This window comes from Eremomyces bilateralis (assembly GCF_010015585.1).
Source record: "Eremomyces bilateralis CBS 781.70 unplaced genomic scaffold P152scaffold_7, whole genome shotgun sequence".
Taxonomy (NCBI): Eukaryota; Fungi; Ascomycota; class Dothideomycetes; order Eremomycetales; family Eremomycetaceae; genus Eremomyces; species Eremomyces bilateralis.
The window spans coordinates 808,757-828,409 of record NW_022985073.1 but is presented as its reverse complement, the minus strand read 5'-3'; the positions used below and the strand labels follow the sequence as shown (position 1 = coordinate 828,409).

General features: G+C 56.2%; 6 protein-coding genes across 6 annotated transcripts; 5 read left to right on the top strand and 1 right to left on the bottom strand.

Moving 5' to 3' along the window:
* Positions 1-41: 41 nt before the first annotated feature.
* P152DRAFT_434450 (Neutral/alkaline nonlysosomal ceramidase) lies at positions 42-2,960 on the top strand. The gene is made up of 2 exons (XM_033677488.1): positions 42-411; positions 471-2,960. The coding sequence occupies exons 1-2, from the start codon at positions 212-214 to the stop codon at positions 2,644-2,646; spliced, it is 2,376 nt and encodes a 791-aa protein (XP_033535031.1). The 5' UTR covers positions 42-211; the 3' UTR covers positions 2,647-2,960.
* P152DRAFT_317350 (phospholipase D) lies at positions 2,854-8,746 on the bottom strand. Its single transcript, XM_033675196.1, has 3 exons — positions 3,238-8,746; positions 3,122-3,190; positions 2,854-3,068 (listed from the first exon to the last, which is right to left on the bottom strand). Exons 1-3 carry the CDS (start codon positions 8,589-8,591, stop codon positions 3,062-3,064), a joined length of 5,430 nt encoding a protein of 1,809 aa, XP_033535030.1. The 5' UTR covers positions 8,592-8,746; the 3' UTR covers positions 2,854-3,061.
* Positions 8,747-9,897: 1,151 nt separating this feature from the next.
* On the top strand, positions 9,898-11,011 carry P152DRAFT_394832 (uncharacterized protein; the record flags this gene model as incomplete). Its single annotated transcript, XM_033676272.1, has 2 exons — positions 9,898-10,261; positions 10,311-11,011. The coding sequence occupies 2 exons, from the start codon at positions 9,898-9,900 to the stop codon at positions 11,009-11,011; spliced, it is 1,065 nt and encodes a 354-aa protein (XP_033535029.1).
* A 734-nt stretch (positions 11,012-11,745) lies between these two features.
* P152DRAFT_502765 (uncharacterized protein) lies at positions 11,746-13,984 on the top strand (the record flags this gene model as incomplete). The annotated part of the gene is made up of 3 exons (XM_033682337.1): positions 11,746-11,768; positions 11,828-11,966; positions 12,076-13,984. 3 exons carry the CDS (start codon positions 11,746-11,748, stop codon positions 13,618-13,620), a joined length of 1,707 nt encoding a protein of 568 aa, XP_033535028.1. The 3' UTR covers positions 13,621-13,984.
* Positions 13,985-14,174: 190 nt separating this feature from the next.
* P152DRAFT_465985 (FAD/NAD(P)-binding domain-containing protein) lies at positions 14,175-15,773 on the top strand (the record flags this gene model as incomplete). The annotated part of the gene is made up of 1 exon (XM_033680669.1): positions 14,175-15,773. One exon carries the CDS (start codon positions 14,175-14,177, stop codon positions 15,771-15,773), a length of 1,599 nt encoding a protein of 532 aa, XP_033535027.1.
* A 373-nt stretch (positions 15,774-16,146) lies between these two features.
* Positions 16,147-16,979, top strand: P152DRAFT_395615 (uncharacterized protein; the record flags this gene model as incomplete). Its single annotated transcript, XM_033676313.1, has 3 exons — positions 16,147-16,239; positions 16,301-16,854; positions 16,904-16,979. 3 exons carry the CDS (start codon positions 16,147-16,149, stop codon positions 16,977-16,979), a joined length of 723 nt encoding a protein of 240 aa, XP_033535026.1.
* Between the last annotated feature and the right edge of the window lie 2,674 nt (positions 16,980-19,653).

Here is a 19,653-nt window from a genome sequence, read left to right as displayed (position 1 = left end):
ATTCCGCCGTTCAAAGCGACGTCATCGTTGCTTACAGCAATCACGCGTCTCAACTTGAGTCTCAACTCCCAACCTCCATCTCATTCGTGTTTCAGTTGGACACGACGCCATTCTTTTGCAGAGTTTGACACCTTGGATTCAAGTTTGATCTATAAACCCGTCGACACCGACGACCTATGTCGATACGAAGCGTGGAGCGGGCCGTCAGGGAATGGCACCTTCACGTCGCGCACGCGTACTGACTGCGGCTACCATAACATGGCTGCTGATAGTGAGTTGCATATGGGTGTCACTATCATGGAACCGGGACAGTTTTAAGTTATGGGAATTCTGGTCTTTCCCATCGTCCGACCATCATGGTGGGAGTGATGGCACATATGTCTTGGGGGTTGGAAAGGCAGACATTACAGGGTAAGCGACCGTGTCAGACACGTAAGATTGCTATGTACACTACTGACTTGCTCTTCAAGTCCGGTGGTAGAGCTAAATTTGATGGGTTACGCGGACCCAAAGCAAGTAGGTACAGGCTTGCAGCAACGCCTCTATTCCCGCGCATTCATCGTAGGAGACTCGGATAATCCTGGGGACTGTTTCGTCTATCTCGTGCTCGACATACAATCCGGGGATACTGCCATCCGCCATGGCATTCTCGAAGGGCTGCGAGAACTAGGACCAGAATATTCTGTGTACGGCCAACACAACGTTGCAGTCACTGGTACCCATTCGCATTCTGGACCAGGAGCGTGGTTGAATTATCTGCTGCCGCAGGTCACTAGCAAAGGATTTGACAAGCAAAGCTATCATGCAATCGTGGATGGAACTGTCATGTCCATCAAAAGAGCACACGAGAGCCGAGCGTTGGGCAGACTTAGTGTTGGGAATACGCGCGTGAAAGACGCCAATATCAACCGCAGCCTATATGCATACCTTGCCAATCCGAAGGCGGAAAGAGATCGATATGAGGACGATGTTGATAAGACCATGACACTTCTTCGATTCCAGCGCGCATCCGACGGCCACGATATAGGAGTGCTGACATGGTTCCCCGTCCACGGTACGAGCATGCTAGGCAACAACACTCTCATCACCGGTGACAACAAGGGCGTCGCAGCGAACCTCTTTGAGACTGTTGTCGAATCCGATCACTCGAACATCGCCCCTGGATTTGTTGCAGGCTTCTCCCAATCGAACGTTGGCGATACGTCGCCGAATGTACTGGGTGCCTACTGCGAGGACGGATCCGGGGAACAGTGCCGCCTCGAGGATAGCACCTGCGGGGGACGCAGCCAGGGCTGCCATGGCCGGGGACCATACTTTGGCCTCGATGACGGCGGAACCAAAAGCTGTTTTGAAATCGGCCGCCGACAATATCAGGCTGCCTTTGATCTTTTCAACGCCATGCAGAACGAAACCCGGAGCGAGGGTGGTGAATATCCTTCTGTTGATTTGCTGTCCCGATCTGCCAGCGAATTCATCCCCATTATCGGCGGCGTTGGTGCCCTCCATTCATTTGAATCACTGGCTAACTATACCTTCGTACTTCCCAACGGTACGACGGTGAGCACCTGTTCGGCTGCCCTTGGCTACTCATTCGCTGCTGGGACGTCAGACGGGCCGGGAGCGTTTGACTTCCGCCAGAACAGCACCGGGGGGAACGTATTCTGGGATACTGTCCGCAACGTCATCCATACCCCAACTGAAGAGCAGAAGGCATGCCAAGCTCCGAAACCGATTCTTCTTGACGTTGGCGAGACGAAGGCTCCCTATGATTGGGCGCCTAATATCGTTGACATCCAGCTACTGAGGGTCGGCCAGCTTGTGATTATCGTCAGCCCTGGTGAGGCAACGACGATGGCTGGCAGACGATGGAAAGAGGCGGTTGCGTCTTCAGTCAAATCTTTCGGACATCTTTCAGTTCTAGGACGTACCACTGAAGCGGACACGGAGCCGATAGTTGTTCTTGGCGGACCTGCCAATACCTATACTCACTATATCGCGACCGAAGAGGAATACCGCGTCCAGCGTTACGAGGGGGCATCAACACTCTATGGCCCGCATACTCTTGCCGCATACATGAATCTCACCCTTGAATACCTCCCAAGCCTTTGGAGTAATCCGAAAACCCATGGCGGTCGGCACCCTGACGTAGATTCCCCGAATCCGCCAATCAACACGAACCGGAGCCTCAGCTTCATCACGCCGGTCGTCGTGGACCACCCCGGGCTTTTCCATGGCTTTGGCGACGTGCTAGAAGATGTGAAGCCCGAGTACATGCACGATGAGACCATCTCGGTAAAGTTCGTCGGCGCCAACCCACGAAACGATCTGCGGCTGGAGGCGACGTACGCAGCCGTCGAGCAGTACATCTGCCAAGACGAAGGCTTAGGAGCCACCGACTGTTCCTGGGACCGTATCAGGGATGACGCGGACTGGGATCTCCAATTCGAATGGAAGCGTACTAACGAAGTTCTTGGAACTAGCGAGGTGACGGTGTCTTGGGATATCGACTCCATGGAAGGGGTGGGTTGGCGGCCCGTGGAAGGCAAGTTTAGAATACGATACTGGGGGGCCGAGAAGAGCTTACTGGGCCCCATCCACGCGTTCGAAGCCACGAGCGGGGAATTTCTTGTCAAGAGAAGGGGATGATTATGGTTATGAGAGATGATTTTATGGACTTCAATCGAGAATGCTCTGCGTTTAGCGACCCTATGCGGATGGGTATGGATGGCTTGTATGAGGTTGGAAAGCCTATATGTTTAGTGATTGTATACCCTGAGAAGAAATCGGCACCTAGTGGAATGAAATTGACTCAGGTTCATTGGAAGCTCGGGTATAGTCCACATATACACTCAAGGAAACACCTGTATGTTACATAGAAGACCACGCATGAGTTTATTGTATCCAATGATCCCACAACACCATGCAGATAGGAATGATGTATATATGACCCTTCCGAGCCGAGCACCATGCAGATATAAAACAACAACCACGGCCGTGAGAAAACCTGCACAAGTAAATGTAGAGCGAAAGGATTCCATGGATCGACTTGCAGTGTATCGGTTTAGGTGCTGGAGTCATGAACGTCAGCCAAAGCTACCACCAGCGCACGGTTGAAACTCACTAGATCTCCAGAGGCGCGATCTGATCCGTCGCATAGAGCCACCCACCGCCTCTCTCCTCCTTTTCCAGCCTATCTCGCATTAGCCCCATCCGATCATCGCAGGACAGTCAACTCACCAATCATACGGCCACACCACCAAGTGCCCCTGCACATGCTTCAACAGCTCTTCCGCATCCGTCTTATTCATCATCGCGCTATCGTCCTGTGCATGGAACGCCCGCGTGCTTGACCGCGTCGTCCCCCGCCGCCTCCGCCGCGTCGAGTTCTTCCCCACAGGCGTCTTGCCCGCTGCGTTCGCGGTCCCCGGGATCGTGATCGTCCGCTCCCGCTGTACCGGTTTCGGCTCCTCCGCCCCGCCCGCCTCCGCCTTCATCGCCTCCTTCTCGTCGAGCGTACGATCCGTCGCGCGGCTGCTGGCGTTGCGCTCCTGCTCCTCGGTCCACTCATCCACCGTGCCCATGGGGGGGCTGGCCCTGTTCTTCGCAGAGGTGAAAGGCTCCGCGACCTTCTCGGTCATCCCCTCGACCTTCTGCTCTAGCTTCACTGCCTTCTCGCTGAGTCCGCCGGGGACGTTGCCGGGTGGACCGCCGGTGCGCTCGCGGCGCTCGTGCTGGACGCGCTGCTTCGACTTCTCCTGTCCCTGCACCTGCGCGAACCGCTCGGCGAACGCGGTGTATTCTTGGTATTCCTTCCAGGTCTTGACCTGGTTGTCGGGCATGCAGCGGAAGACTTCGCGGAAGACCTTGGTGTTGTCCTCGGCGGCGGCGTGCCAGACGTCGAGGTAGAAGCTGTCATTGAGCGGGTCGCGCATGCAGTCTTCGGTGATGACGGGGCGTTTGAGGTCGCTGAGGTGCGGGTAGAGGACGTCGGCGGACCGGGCGGTGAGGGTGCGGCCGAGCGCTGGGCCGCCGATGTCGGTATCATCGGTCACCGGGAGCGCAGGAAGGGTGGAGATCGTGGGAAGGCCAAGTTCTCGGGAACTCAGGCGGCCAACTTCTGGGGGAGGAAAGAGCCGTTCTGTCTCTTCGAGCCGGACGGATCGGCTATCGCGGCTTGCAGTGGACGACCGATGTTGTCGGGCGTGGCCCTTGAGTTTCAGCTTCTTCGGCGACTGCTTCGGTTCGGCTGCAATATCCGACGCCAGGACCTCTCGACCGGTTTCATCGACATATGAGTCGCGACCAGCCAATATGTCCGGTTGTTCGGATTCAACATCGTGCAGACGGTCGTGACCTTCGCCGCGCACATCGCGAGCATGTGCCTCATTGCCGGTGACTCGCGGATCGGACGTGACCTTTTTGTGGGTCTTCAAATTCGGGTTCGCCAGCCCCCAGTCGATATCGTGGTTGTAGCTATACACTCGATCGATATCGGGCGACAACGATGACGATGGTTCCCCGATGTCGTTGTCCATGCTTGGCCATCGTTCCGAAACATCATCACAGGGTTGGGATGCTAACGACACCTCGTCTTCCCGCCGAAGCCGCTCTTCTTCCCGTGCGAGCTGCTCCTCGAGAATCTGGCGCTCCATGATGGCATCGGTGTCGATCCCGAGATGCTCTCGCATGAGCCGCATCCGGAGCGTGGATGGAAACTTGCCAACCATATACGGTTCCCCCGCCATCGTGGAGCTCACCAGTTCTCGATCACGGATGATGGCCGCGACTTCCGAGTCGCGATTCCCACGCATGGAGCGTTCGTTGATGTTCGCAGAGCCGATAATGGCCACCCGGTCATCCACGATCATGGCCTTGGCATGGATATACAGCTGCTCGGTAACGAGTCCTTGATCCGGGCCAATCTTCCCCCATGACCGCAATGCGTAGAATTGAATGTAGTCTTCCGGCTCGATACCGGCGGCTCGCAGCTTACCGAAGATCGACGTCTCTCCTCGACAGATGCTCCGGTATTGACATTGCATGATCAGACGCACGCTGCTGCCTTCCGGACTGTCCACGGTGTTTTGATAGCCGGGCATTAGCGGAATGACGATGATCGCCCTCCAATCCTCATCGTGCACGTGCGCCCGCTTGATGCGTTCCACGATGGCATCTCCGATGCGATTCTCGATGATGGTGCCATCCATGTTGCAGCTCGTGATGAAGAACTGGTTTTCCATGTACATGAAATGCTCCGACTTCTCAATCATCTTGACGTATGCATTTTCGATGCTGTTTTCCGTCCGATTCAACCCCAAGGACCATTCACCAGCGGAGCGCAGGATCTGGATCTCACACGTTCCTTCGAGACCCAGAGATTCAATTTCGCCGTGGATGAAGTCCCGCGGGGGTAGAAGGAATGGCGTGGGGCGTGAGGGCTTCCGCTGACGAAGAATATAATTCCAACGCTGAATGAAATGCCGAGTCAAATCCCGTGCCGGCTGTCCGACAATCTGCATGCCAATATCATGCCATGGCATTCTCGGAATTTTGCCGCGGTCGTACATCTCTTCGTATGGTTTATCCAGGGCATAGAAATCCTGAACCCGAGGGTTCGAGTAGTCTTTCCCCGGCCACAGCTGACAATGGTCAGCGTCCTTCGGCATATCGTTGAGCTCGAAGCCCGTGAGCTTGTCGTCAACCACCGAGTGGCCCGGCGTATCCCATCGACCATAGCATAGGTCAACCCCTCCGCAAAACGCCACTAGGTGGTCGACCACGCAGATCTTCTCATGATGCGACCAGAAAAACGTATTCTGCCGGAACTGATTCGGCGACCGCTGCACGAACACGTTCGGATGCAGGTCGAGTAGCGAGAACTTCGTGTACTCGGAGTCGATCGGAATCGCCGAATTGATGTTCCGGTACACGATGATGAAGATCTTCACGCCTTCTTGCGCCTTCCGCTGGAGCAGTCGATCCAACCGCCATTTCTGACTGATCGCCGCCGGCCGCCGCAAGTACAGCTCGGGACTGAGCCACCAGTCGTGGATGTAGATTACGTCCTTCGCCATGCTGATCGCCCGCGACACGTTCCACATGTAGTCCCGTCCATCGACCAGCCATTGGGCGAAGACGTTCTTCCGCACCGGGGCGAAGCTGTCGAACCGATGCTCTTGAGACCAGACGGTGTTCCGCATCATGAAGTTGACAGACTCCTCGAACTGGTGCAGTTGGCGCTCGTTCCTCGCGAGCAGCTTCATCGACCGCTCGGCATTGAAGATGCGCAGCTGGTGATGGGTCGGGTATTTGGTCTTTTCTTTCGCGCGCCGGGCGAGCTCTTGGGCGGTTTCGTCTCGCTTGCGTTTGCTTTTCTTCTCGGTGGTGAATTGCGAATCCACGAGGAGGACATCATAGACGTTCATCTCCTCGGGCGAGTCGACGCAGACGATATAGCTATGTCGCACGAGGAACCACTTCGGACTATGCCGCTCCTTGAAGTGGCTGGGGTTGAAACGGGTCTTACGGAAGTCGAGTCCACGGTTAGATGCGATAACCATGTAACCTTCTTTGCCGTGATAGCCTCCCTCGGCCGCAAGTCGAACGCCAAGGGCGGATAGCTCAAGGAACTTGCACAGACGGTTGCCATCAGGACGGAACATAAAGGTGGTAATCATCTGTTGCAGATACTGCTCCAGTCTTCTCCTTTGCCTTTCAGCGTAGGTTTCTCTCCTGAGACCAGCAGGACCCACCACCCCCGCATTAGAGCCGAGCGGATCGACCGTGCTAGATGGCGTCACTGGAGCATTGGTGATGCTGGATCTCCTCCTCATGAACGGGAAAGAGGACTGTCTCCTGCCGTTGCCGTTTCTCCTCCCTGGGCGGTCGGTGCCGCTTGCTTCTGCATCGGTTCCAGGCTCAGGAGGCATCATGTCTTCGTCCTCATCGTCCTCGTCATCTGCGAAACCACGGACACCACGAAGGTATGGAAAGGCGCTCTTGGGGAAACGTGGAAGCCGGTTTTGAGACTTATCGTCCGACCGGAGCTGGATGTATTTGTCGGTTTGACTCTGGATCTTGTATTTCAGATGCAAGTTGGCGAAGTCACGGAGGGTCCGATGGATGACCCATTTCATCCTTGTCGGGCCGCTCCCATACTCCAACTCGATCCGAAACACGACATGTCGATCGCCCGGCTTGTTTTCGACCCGTTGGCTGTCTACCACCCGCACTTTCAGCTGCTCAAGGAGGACTGGCACTCTTTTATGACCCTTGTCATCCCGTTGAAACATGCTGGCCAGAAACAGGGCCGCCGGAGCCCCGGCCAGGAGTTCGGCGAGCAACTCCGCCGATTTCGTAGAATCAACCTTGTCCTCCTTTTTCTTCGTGCCCAGCAACTTCAAGCCGGCTTTGATCTGCCGCCAGCGCATCGCCCCAATGCTCGGATGTCGATCCGCACGATTCCGGCGCATTGGCGACTCTTCCAATCCCGACCCACCGTTGATACCGGTAAAACGGCGCAAGTGGCTGGGTCGAGCGGAATCTGGAGCGTTTCGATGTCCTGGCACCCACGACGTGCCTCGCCGGAACATTCCCTGCTTCGCGAGTCGAGCGCGGCCTTCGTCTTCGGACACGTGCTGTCTCTGATTTTCCGGGATATCCTCCATCGTGGCGCGTCGGAAGAAGCCATGCGGACGCATGATTGGGGTATCTCCGGGCGAGTCTCTTGACCACGGTGCCATTCTGCTGGTGGTGGCCCTTGGCGTCGTCGGAGCCGTGTGGCTTTCGTCGGTTCGTCGACTCTTCCGTCGGGTACGTTGCTTCGGGCGGCTCGATGAGCCAGCCTGGTCCTCGGTAGCACTGTCTTCTCCATCCGCATCCGCTTCACTCTCATGCTCCGTGTAGTCCAACTCATTCGAGCCAGGCCCGGAAGACATGCCCACGTCGTTGGTGGAATCGCCTAGGGTCCATCCGCTGAATGACTTGCTGTGGCCGTGTAGGGATATCGGCGTGGCCAGTGCCTTCAATTTGTCGAACAGTCTTATAGCCTGCTTATCCTTGGCTTCCGTCTCTTCTGCCTCTTCTGTGATATCTGGCTGGGACGGGCGTCTTGAATGTGACGGGCCTGCAGTGTCTATCGTCGAGGGTCGAGCGAACTGGACGCTTCTCCTTCCGGGCGGCGTGGATGATTCCGGATCGCCGCTTGATTGTCTCTTCGTCGGCGCGTTTGAGGATGGCAACCGTGTTGCTTGATCCAGCCGCTCCTCCTTTTCGGCGGAGTTCCTTCCGTCTGGAACAGCATTGTCGGTGTCATCGATTTCGTCGGTATAATTGTTGGTCACGCTTTGGCCAGTGGTTCCAGGCGCCACATCGAACGGGAAGCCATTCGTCTTGACGCCTGGAGAGTGCACCGCACCATTTCCGTTTTGGTGAGAGTCGCTCGGCTTTTCTGTAGTTCCAAGAGGGGATTCCGGGGGTGAGTGGGACTCCACGGTTTTGATGTCGCGTGACCGTGTTGCTGGGAGCGGACGTGCCGACGGAGTGGTCATCTCAGGAGATCTGGTCAAGTCTTGATCCGGAGAGGCATCCATTGCGGGACTCGGACTCAGTACGACGGCGGCAGCGCGCGTCTCGGGACTTTACTGAGAAGAGCTCAGTTATCAAGCCGCAGCCGGAATGATTGATCTAGAGTGGAAATCATAGCAACGTCTTTTTGAGTGTATGTTCGCGCTTCGCGTCCTGAGTCGATCGTATTCCGTATGTGGGCTGGGGTGATACGAGTTGTGGAGTCTCGCTCTTTCGCTCGGATAGATGGGCAATGATCGGCTTTGAGTTGGAAGATAGGAGAGGGTTTATGATCGCGACCGGATTTCAGGGCGATTGGGAGGACAGGGAGAAAATTTAGATTCTGGTGGATGTAAGGAAGTGAAAGCAATTCCGGAATGGGGGTAGAATGGAGGTTGATGATGCGTGTCGCAGGACGCAGTTACGAGTCGACGGCGCAAGGACAGGGGGTGACCGGTGGTTTGGTTTTGGCAACTTTGGACAGGCCCAACAGGGAGTTAAGAGTTTGGGTGCGTTTTGAAATGGTCCAGAATAGATTCCAACTTTGGCATGTAGATGAATGGATGAGTTTACGGAGTGATCCGTGGATGGAGATGGTGATGAGCTGAAGGCTGAACAAACCGTCTTCGCTCTTCTGTTCAGCATTCATAACTGGACTGGTGATGAGACTTATTATTGAGAATCATCTAGTTATCTCTATTATTATACAGACTGCTCTTATCACCTTTTATCACTTAGGTGAAAGCTAAGGCAGATCCTCTATAACATCTTGGATTATATCTTGACCATCCGGATATCTGCTGGAAGATTATTACTAAGGTGGTACAGTACTAGAAATCGGAGTATAAGCTGACATGGGCGACACTGTTAATATTTTTACCCGGACTGGCGTATGGTATGAATATGATACGCCTTATAGACACCGAGTTACTTATCTGATCTTAGGACGGTCTTTGTTTCTGGTGCGGTTATTATACGGCCGGTACTGGGTCTCCTGTACTGTACGCCATGTCTAAGCCGAGGCCACGAAGACCCAACCCACCCGCAGTGCCAACCGGTATGGGCTCCAGCAGCCGAAGTTATTGACTATCGTCGCTTTTACTTAGTACCAGCTGGAGTGATCACTACATACTACCGCCGTGTTGACACTGAATCCTGATCATTGATCCGTCCGATCAGTGCAGCTTGTTCCTGTTCTTGTTCTTATTCTACCCTGGTCTCATCTCGATCGCTGCCAGGTTCAATTCATTTATCATCTCAGCTTTCTCTCTCCGCCTCTACCCCTCCTCCCCTCCAATATCAGAAATGGCCGCCCGCCATCCAGGAAATCCAATGGACCTCACACATGCGGAGAACGCTCCGCCCGACGTATCGCAAAAAACCTTCTACATCGCCGGCATCGTGACCACCGTCTATGGCCTCGATGAGCTGCCTCCGTCCACCTCCGAAGTGGCATGCCTATGGCTGCTGCATCCCCGCTTACAAAACCAGCAAACCATGAAACCCGCTGGCGCGCAATCGATCCATCGATGGAATTCGCTGATAAAAGAAGGCAAAGCGGGGAAGAACCCGAAAGGATTGATCGCTGTATCCTTTGACCAACGGAATCACGGCACTCGGCTTGTGGACAAGCAGCACAATGAGGCATGGAGATCCGGGAACCCGAGACATGCCCAAGACATGTACACATGCTATCGTATGAGACACTTACATTGGTTCGAAGGACGCATGCTAACATCCTCCAGAGGGTACCGCACAGGATGCAGCACATCTCCTCACCCACCTCACCTCCTACATCTTCGTCCGCCCCTCCGACCCGAAGATCACCGACAACTTCGTCCTCGGCGTCTCCCTCGGCGCCCACGCCGCATGGCACTCCATCATCCACGACCCGCGCGTCACCGCCGCCGTTATCATCATCGGCTGCCCGGATTACACCCGCCTCATGATCCACCGCGCCGAGAAATCAAAGCTGGCCTCCTGGACGAGCACGTCGCCGCCGGGCACCGCCTTCCTCGGATCCGCCGACTTTCCACAGGCGTTGATCGACGATATCCGCGCGCGCGATCCGATGGGCTACTTCTTCTCCTCGATCGACCGACCCGACGTCGCATCTCGAACCAGCATCCCCTCAAACCAGGTCGCCGCGATCGCGCAACTCCTCGACCGCCACCTGCACGGCAAGCGCATTCAGATCCTGTCCGGTGGATCGGACAAGCTGGTCCCGTACGAATGCGCAAAGCCGTTCCTCGATTATTTCAAGGGAGCGGTCGGGCCGAAGGGGTGGGCGAGGCACACGGGGGTGTATGTGGAGGATCTAGTGTTCAAGGGCGTCGGGCATGAGTTTACGGCGGGAATGGCGGAGGAGGCAGCGCGGTTTGTGATGGAGTCGATGATGGCGGCGGAGGAGCGGGGGGAGGGGAAGGTTCGGGACGTGAAGATTTAGGGGATCTGCATATGGTTGATGATTAACTAGTTAGAAATGAAATATTTAGCTGTTAGTCCAAGTTCATGTCCACATGACAAAGGAAAAAGTGAATCAGCATCGTCGGCGTCGTAATCCACAGCCATATATCACTCATAATTAACTGCAGTACGAAACTGGGAACCGTCCACCACGTAAGATGAAGAATCAAGACACGGGTAGAAGCCGGCAGCTAAGTGGGCTATTATGATGAATATGAGTACTAATTGAGCTAATTAGCAGCTTCAGTGATTTCCTAGCGCCAGGCCCCGCACCAAGCGGTAAGATTTGGCTGCAAGATTTGGCTGCAAGTGATTTGAAACCCCCCAGCCTCCTCGTACATCCCTCCATCTCCTTGTTCCTAATTACCCCCAACCTATCACGCCAACCCAATCCCTCCTCTAAGTAATCCAAGGCTTTCCCCCTCAGAAACTCGTCATCCTAAATCATCCCATTCAGCCCAGCAACCTCCTTGCCACCCCGAAGCTGTTCCATAGCTTCAATCTGTTGATTTGAAGCGTAATTGCAGGTCAGCGTGTTGATATCTGGACCCTGAAACCCCTTTTGTTGCCACCGTCCCTTTGGTCATCTCATCAGTGACGAAATTCCCACCGGACCCTTTCCCGATCCCCCTCCAGATATTAGGACGCGTAGCCCGCGAGCCCCGTTCATCGTCCAGGAAACTCTGTCTATTATATTACCAGGAATCCGCCATAATGGGAACTTATACATTCAAGTGGTAAGGTCAAACCGTGCTGTGGTGGTTCCATGGTACAGTCCGGCTAACCGTCCATGTAGGACTCATGGGAACGCTACGGAGGTCTTTGTGACCGGTACCTTCGATGACTGGAAGAAGTCCATCCAGCTGGAGAAGAAGGGAGACGTCTTTGAGAAAACAGTTGAACTGCCAAAGTTGAATGAGAATATTTTGTATAAGGTTAGTGCCAACTTCTTTCATGCTGATTCAGGATTGTGGTGGATTGCATTGAACGCCTCCCCACAGGACAAGTCCTATGTTTGCTATTCCGCTAATGAACGCTTCACAGTATGTCGTGGACGGCAAATGGACCACCGATTCAACCGCCCCTCAAGAAGATGACGGCAAGAATAACTTCAACAACGTCCTAAAGCCCGATGCCCTCGTGGCAGCTGGCGCGGCCACCATCTCCTCCGCCGCCCCCGACTCGACAACAGCCCAATTGGCCGGTGCAGTCCCCAAAGCCCCTGGAACCTTCCCCGAGACTCCTGCTGAGACTCCCGCAGAGGAACCAAAGGAACCGGAGATCGTCGGGGTCAACCCGATCCCCGCCACCTCCGGCACCGGCAACCCCATCAAGCTGGCTCCCGGCGAGAAGGTCCCCGACCCCAGCACGATCACCGACAACACCGTCGAGAGCACCGTCAAAACCGACGAGGCGTCCTACAACGCCAGCGATGCCGGCCCGGCGAAGGATACCGTCAAATCCCTAGACACTCAGGGCGGCGCATTCGGCGTGGCCCCGGTCACCAACAACATGATCCCGGAGTCCAGCCTGCCCATCGCGCCCGCGCCCGACAAACCCTCCGGCCCGGCCATCCAATCCGCTGCCCCCGACAGCACCAGCGCCGCCCTCGCCGGTGCCGTACCCAAAGAGCCGCGCGGCGTCCCGGAAGTCGTCGCCGAAAGCCAGAGCCAAGCGAACGCCGACCCCGAGGCCTCCGCGTCGGCCGAGGCGGTCGAGGAGAAGAAGGAGCTCGAGGAGGAGCTGAAGTCCAAGGTGCCGGAAGAGCCCGCCGCCGCGGCCGCAACCAAGACGCCTGAAGGTGTGCCGGTCGCGGTGGTGAAGTCGTTGGACGAAGCGCACTTCCCGCACGAAGCGGCTGACTACCCGGAGGCCGTGGCTGAGAAGAAGGCCGTGGAAAAGCAGCTTGTCAAGGAGCACGTGCCAGAAGAGAAGCCCAAGACGGAGGAGAAAGCCGCTGAGCCATCCTCCGTTTCCCCTGCCGCCCTTGCAGCCGCTGCTCCCGTAGCCGCCGCCCCCGTAGCCGCCGCCGCAGCGATCAGCAAACCCGACGACAAGCCCTCGCAGCCAGCCGCCGCCGCAGCGGAGCCGGAGAAGACCCCCGCCGCAGCGACCAGCAAACCCGACGACAAGCCCTCGCAGCCAGCCCCCGCCGCAGCCGAGTCGCCGAAGACCACCGCCGAGCCCGAACAGAGAGCCGAATCCGCCGCCGAAGCTGCCGCCCCGGCACCCGACCCCACCCCGCGCTCCAAGAACGACATTTCCCCCCCGTTGAAGCCCATCTCGCAGGACTTGTCGCCGGTCATGGCCGAGCAGGAGCGAGACCTGGGTGGAGTGGCGGGAGCCGATACGTCGGTCGATACGCCCCCAGTGACGCCGCATAAAGCGCCCGTTGCGGCGGCCCCGGCGACGGAGCCGACGATTGCGCCCACGGAACCGGCGCCCGCGGCTGCGGGGCCGACGACCCCGGCGAAAGATGCGACGACTCCAGCCGCGGAGACTCCGGCGAGCTCGAATAGCAAGGCGACGGATAAGAAGAGCAAGCGAAGGAGCATCTTTGGGAAGCTGAAGGATAAGTTGAAGGGCTAAGGGCTGGAATCGGACATGAGCGACCAGCGAGACCGCCTGGGGTTGTGAAGGATCGGGTGGAGGAGTGGGGTCATGGCTATGCAGTATATGTGCCATTCGTGTTTGCATATTGGTGTTTCTTCCCTCCCCCGATTTGTTTCACGTCCCGACGCACTTTGGGACCATTCGAACATTGCGATGGAGCTTCTTGATCGGCTCTTTTGGGGGCCGTTAGTCACCTGTTGATACCTCGTTTTTACTTTTTCGTATCTACCGGCATGTACCGACAGAAAGGTGCTGTAACTTGTAATTCACGCTTTTGCCATTGACTTTCCTTTGAATCCCTATGGGTGCCGAACTTGCATTCCGTGACGATGGTCCGAGGCTGGCTGGCGCGACCATAGGCCAAAAAGCTCCTGATTGATCTGCATGACCAGGATGCGGGATCACCACCCATCCCTCTCCAGCCTCACCCCCGACCACCTCTCTCCATCTCCAATTCAAATATCCACCAACCCCCATAACCCATCCACCGCCTCCATGCCTCCTCCCTCCCTCCACCAGTTCCACCCACCATGACCCAAACCTACGACGTCATCGTCATCGGCTCCGGCAACGCCGGCTTTTCCGCCGCCTCCTCCGCCCTCGACCACGGCGCCGCGCGCGTACTCCTCGTCGAAAAAGCACCACCCCAATGGGCCGGCGGCAACTCCGCGTTCACCGCGGGCGCGTATCGCACGGTGTTCCATGGGCTCGACGACGTACTGCCGCTGGTGGAGAACGTCTCGGTGGAGACGGCGAAGCAGATCGACATGGCGCCGTATACCGAGGCGGACTTTCGGGGGGATTTGGACCGCATGACGAGCGGGCGGGCGGATGCGGAGTTGGTGAGTGCGTTGGTGGGGGAGTCGAACGAGACGACGAAGTGGCTGGCGAAGAACGGGGTGCGGTTTCAATTGTCGTTCAATCGGCAGGCGTATCAGATCGACGGGCGGTATAAGTTCTGGGGCGGCATGGTGCTGTCGGTGGTTGACGGCGGGAAAGGCCTGATCCAGCAACACACCGCGAACGCGAAGCGCAAGGGCGTGGAAATCCGCTACGACAGCCCCGTAGTCAAACTCCTCACCCGCGACACCAGCGCCGGCGCCGGCCCCGAAGTCGTTGGCGTCACCGTCCGCGACCTCGTCGCCAACTGTACCTACGACGTCCACGCTCGCGGCGGCGTCGTCCTCGCGGCCGGTGGCTTCGAATCGAGTCCGCAGCTCCGCGCGCAGTATCTCGGGCCGGGGTGGGACCTGGCGTACGTGCGCGGGACGCCGCACAACACGGGCGACCTGCTGCGACTGGCGATCGACGAGGTGGGGGCGGCGGCGGCGGGCCACTGGTCGGGGTGCCATTCGACGTGCTGGGATGCGAACGCGCCACGGAACGCGGGGGATTTGGTGCTCACGAACCAGTTTACGAAGAGTGGGTATCCGTTGGGGGTGATGGTGAATGTGGAGGGGGAGCGGTTCGTGGATGAGGGAGAGGATATGCGGAATTTTACGTACGCGAAGTTTGGGAGGGCGGTGTTGGGGCAGCCGGAGGGGGTGGCATGGCAGGTGTGGGATCGCGAGGGGGCGGGGTGGTTGAGGGAGGAGGAGTATGGGGAGGGGGTGGTGGAGAAGGTTTGGGGGGAGAGTATGGAGGAGTTGGCGGAGAAGATGAGGGCGGGGGGGTTCAGGGGGGCGAAAGCATTGGTGGAGGGGGTGAGGGAGTACAATGAAGCTGTCACGGCGTTCAGAAGGGAGAACCCAGACGTCAAGTTCGATCCATCGAAGAAGGACGGCTTATCGACGAGGTCAAGCTCAGGGGGACTAAGGCTGGACAAGACGAACTGGGCAACGCCGATTACCAAAGGACCGTTCCTAGCCGTCAAGATCGCTTGCGGCATCACGTTTACCTTTGGCGGTCTCAAGATCGATCCGGGTAATGCTGCTGTTATTTCCCAGGCGAGTGGACGGCCGATCCCAGGTCTATACTGTACTGGGGAGATGGTCGGGGGACTATTTTATGGGAACTATCCCGGTGGAAGCGGATTGACGTCGGGGGCCGTATTCGGTCGTAAATCCGGACGGGCAGCAGCGCAGAGGAGTCAGCAGCTACGTGAAGCTCTTCTAAAATCTCAATTGTAGATACCATACTTGCACATATATATTCTTGCTGCAATACCGCCATATAGCCATCCCCTGAACAAAGATGAGCTTGTTTCTGGTCCAGACAGAGACTTACCCAAAATCTTATCGATATCGTAAGCATGGCTTACAGAGTCCATCCAAGAAATCCACATTGACATAATTATTTTGCATCCCAATACTTCGTGAGTGTTGTGGTATAAATCGGATGTCCAGGCACGGCGCATTCTGTGGGCTTGGACCCTGGGTCGTGTCGTTGAATCTCAAACCTTAAGAGTTCAGACAGCTTTGCACCATCATTTATCAACTTCAATCAACTATGGATCCAACATCATCGACAGGTATATAGAACCCTTTATATATAAGGTCCATGATGCAGTGTCTCCGAGCATCAAGACCAATTGGCGCATTCCGCTCAATACAACCCCAACGCGCCCTCTCCACCCTCCCAAATAATCCACACATCGTACGCTCCTTCTCCAATCTTTTGTCTAAACTAGATCCTCTAGACTAATCCTATCCCGAAGTACACCTTCCCCGACCCCCCGACCTCCGGCCACCTCCTCACCCTCCTCCCTACCGACCCCCCAACCCGCTCCCTCGCCATCGGCTTCTCCCCCTCCATCCCCCCCTCCCCCTCCACCTTCCGCGAAAATCCCACCTTCCTCCGCCTCCTCCATGCCGTCATCCGCACCCACGCCATCCACGATCCTCGCATCCAATCCCAAGCCCAGGTCTTCGCCGGCCCGGGCGGCTCCAGCTTCGGCTTCGGTGGCAGTACTACCCTGCCCAGCAACCATCCCGCGAACCGGTCGCGGCGGACCGCGGAGCCGCGGAGCCCGGGGATCAAGGCGGGGGGTGACGGAGCGGGCGGGGCGAGTAGGCAGGGTGGTGCGGGGGGCGGGAAGATGGGTGGGTGGATCCACGTGAGCGACGAGCGGAAGCCGCCGGATTGGGGGCGGATCGCGTGGCCGGAGGATATCTTTGGGAGTTTGCAGGTGGATGGAGAGGGGCGGTTTGTGGGGGAGGGGGGGGAGTATCAGGAGAGTGGGACGTATCGGGTGGTGACAAACGAGGGCGTGTGAGTGCTCTGAGTGTGGGTTGCTTGGGGTGGTGCTGATGCTCTACAGGTTGGGATTGAGTCCATTTTTGCGGGAGTGTTTGGTGCGCGAGCTACGGGCGTTGGAGAAGTGTGGGAAGATTTGAGGACGCAGATTCATCGAGGAAAGGGGCGATGCTTTGGGGAACCCGATTCGGAACGCTTGGAGACTCTCAATGTGTCGTGAGGCATTGACTCAACGATGCTGATGAACTACGATAACTCCCATGGCGCGATGAACCATGGAGAGCTATGACTGGAGATGAGAATTGTGGCTCGATTGCCGAATGACGGTGTTCAATTCGTGTGTAAATCATTGTATAATAACCCCTGTACCATCGCCGATCCAAACCACATCGGATATCACAGCCGGGCCTCTCAAGAGACATCCAATCCTGATGACTGTTTCCGCTCCTCACATTCGGATACGCCTTCTCCGGGAACCAAAGCAGGACGCCTGGGGAGATCCGTGGGTGGAACTAATGCATGTATGAACAGGAGATACCGAAGCGAAGTGGGTTTATGCAGCACTTGCCAGGTTCCGGCCGAAGGCAACAGTCAGACTTGCATGACTGCATCCAGGCAGAGCTTGGTGTTTCAGGCAATCGAGTAAATATCGCTTGGACTATGAAATAATACATGACTGACTGTAACCGTTCTAACCGTGAGGAGTCCATGAGTGTCAGGCGGGGTGGAGGGTTCAATCCTGGACTGGGGTGTTGAGGAATATCGCGGCCCCATATCACCTGGTTTGCGACGAGTTGCCACACACTGTACATAGTTCCGTTGGGTCAAGCAGACAGATCAATGATGTCTAGTCCGCCAAGGGCTTCGTCAGATGCCACCATAGCGAGTCATACCGGGAACTGTGTGTCTGAACTGGAACCATGATAGCAATTCCATAGTCCGGATATTCGCATCCCTCGAGATCACTTTACCTCACCCGTCAGGGACCAATGCACGGGGTGAATGAACGAGCTGAGGGGGCTGGATCCCAGAAAACAATGATTAATCGTTGCCTGTTCCGAGTAGCGCTGCTGTTGGGCCATGAGGATGTAACGGATCGTGCCACCATGCCGTCTCAGAACCGCAAAACACACAACCACTGTAATGAACTGACTATCAGTTCTGCCTGATTCATGGGAGCTGTTCGCCATCACACATGTGGGACGGAGCGGGTATGTACAGAATTGGTATCACGGTTTGTTGGTTCAAAGTTCAGACTTCAGCGAGATGATCAGCGTGTTTCGAGGGTCAACCCCTCATGCTACGCACCATTGCGACACAGGAAATGTTCCGATTTTCATCGAATGTGGATATTTCGAGAGATGGCTGAAATCATGGAAACATTCCAGTGCTATGTATAACAATATTGTTTCCGGAGGATGATTTGGGTCTCCTCAACATAACCCAATCATGTTTGGAAGGGTTCGATGTGGGTGGAGGTGGAGGTGGATCGGTTGGTAACGGCCTGGGGTCAACCGGTCGGGAATTCGAAACATTGCCGCCGTACACGATACGTTTTGACACGGATGGCCGGCTCGAACCGCGCGGAACGTGGGTGATACAGACCGAAATATCGTGTGGTCAGTGATTAGAATGGAGAATGAACACAGCAGTCCACTATGTAGGCTAGAGATGCCTGACGGGAGATTGATCAGGCGGAGGTGTCCAACGTTCCCTCATGCATGGACTATCAATTTCCAACAAGAGTCTCGAAACGGTTTGTTTACCAGAGGTTAGAAATGAGCGGCACCGTCGTCGAGGCAGTCCAGATCGTGAAAGCTGGCCCCCACAATTGCGTCACCTCTCTATAGCCACCGGCCAGCGGGTCGGACGCCCTGATCATGAAATGACGAAGCGGGTGACAGTGTAAATGTCCGATCAGGGCGTCCAGCTGGACCGACTAAAATGGGCATGGACTATGGGTGAAGATACGGAGGGGGGTTTGGATTTCTTGCTCGGAAACCAAGCTAGGAAAACGATCCGACCAGTCATCTGGCCGCTGATCCAATGGAAGAAATCAATATTACGGTCTTAACCAAGCAGCAAGAAATCGGGAAACAGGAATAAGCCAGAGCAACCGCTGCACTGCCGACTCATCATGATGTTCATCCCCTTCATCTAGTTCCGGTCAAAGGATTTAGCTGCTGCTGCCTTGAGGCCCTTGGTGCCTGGTGACTGCCCACCATTGGCTAGTGTCCGCTCCCACTCTCCCAGTCTCGACCTCCTCCATCCATCATCCATCATCCACTCTCCAATTCTCCATCTTACCACCCACCAGTCACCAACTTTGCAATCCCTATCGGACTGTTTGCAACCGCATCCAGCGTCCAGACTCCCGTCCGTTCCTACCCGCCCGCTTCAGAAGCCGCCCATTCGATGCATTTTTGGACTCGCGTCTGGGTCGGACACTCTGACTCCTTGACCTCATGATCCGATCCAACAATGGTCGCCGAGACCGCGATGCAAGCGGTAAGTTCAATTCGGAATGATTTTCAAGTCGCGCCTTGACTCCTTCGCGAAATACTATGGTCTACACTACTCCGTACTCCGTAAATACCTATTCCCGAGATGGGCTTTGGGCTTTTGGCGTGTTCCATGGTGCTACTCCAGAACCCAGCCCAGTTGTGTGGGGGGTTTCGGTGGGTGGTGGTGGCTTTGCATCAAATGCATCACCCATTTAGCTCCAATTCCCTGCCAGTCATCCATCCTTGCAATTCGACCTTGCAATTCGACCAGGATTTGCAGGCATCCATCCGGTGTCAAAGGTAAAGATAT

Bases quoted from the DNA above. Each gene is read 5' to 3' on its own strand.
- P152DRAFT_434450 (XM_033677488.1), top strand. From the start codon at position 212: ATGGCACCTTCACGTCGCGCACGCGTACTGACTGCGGCTACCATAACA. The intron at 412-470 runs GTAAGCGACCGT...TTGCTCTTCAAG, and splicing joins GGAAAGGCAGACATTACAGG to TCCGGTGGTAGAGCTAAATT.
- P152DRAFT_317350 (XM_033675196.1), bottom strand. From the start codon at position 8,591: ATGGATGCCTCTCCGGATCAAGACTTGACCAGATCTCCTGAGATGACC. The intron at 3,191-3,237 runs GTGAGTTGACTG...AATGCGAGATAG, and splicing joins GTGGTGTGGCCGTATGATTG to GCTGGAAAAGGAGGAGAGAG.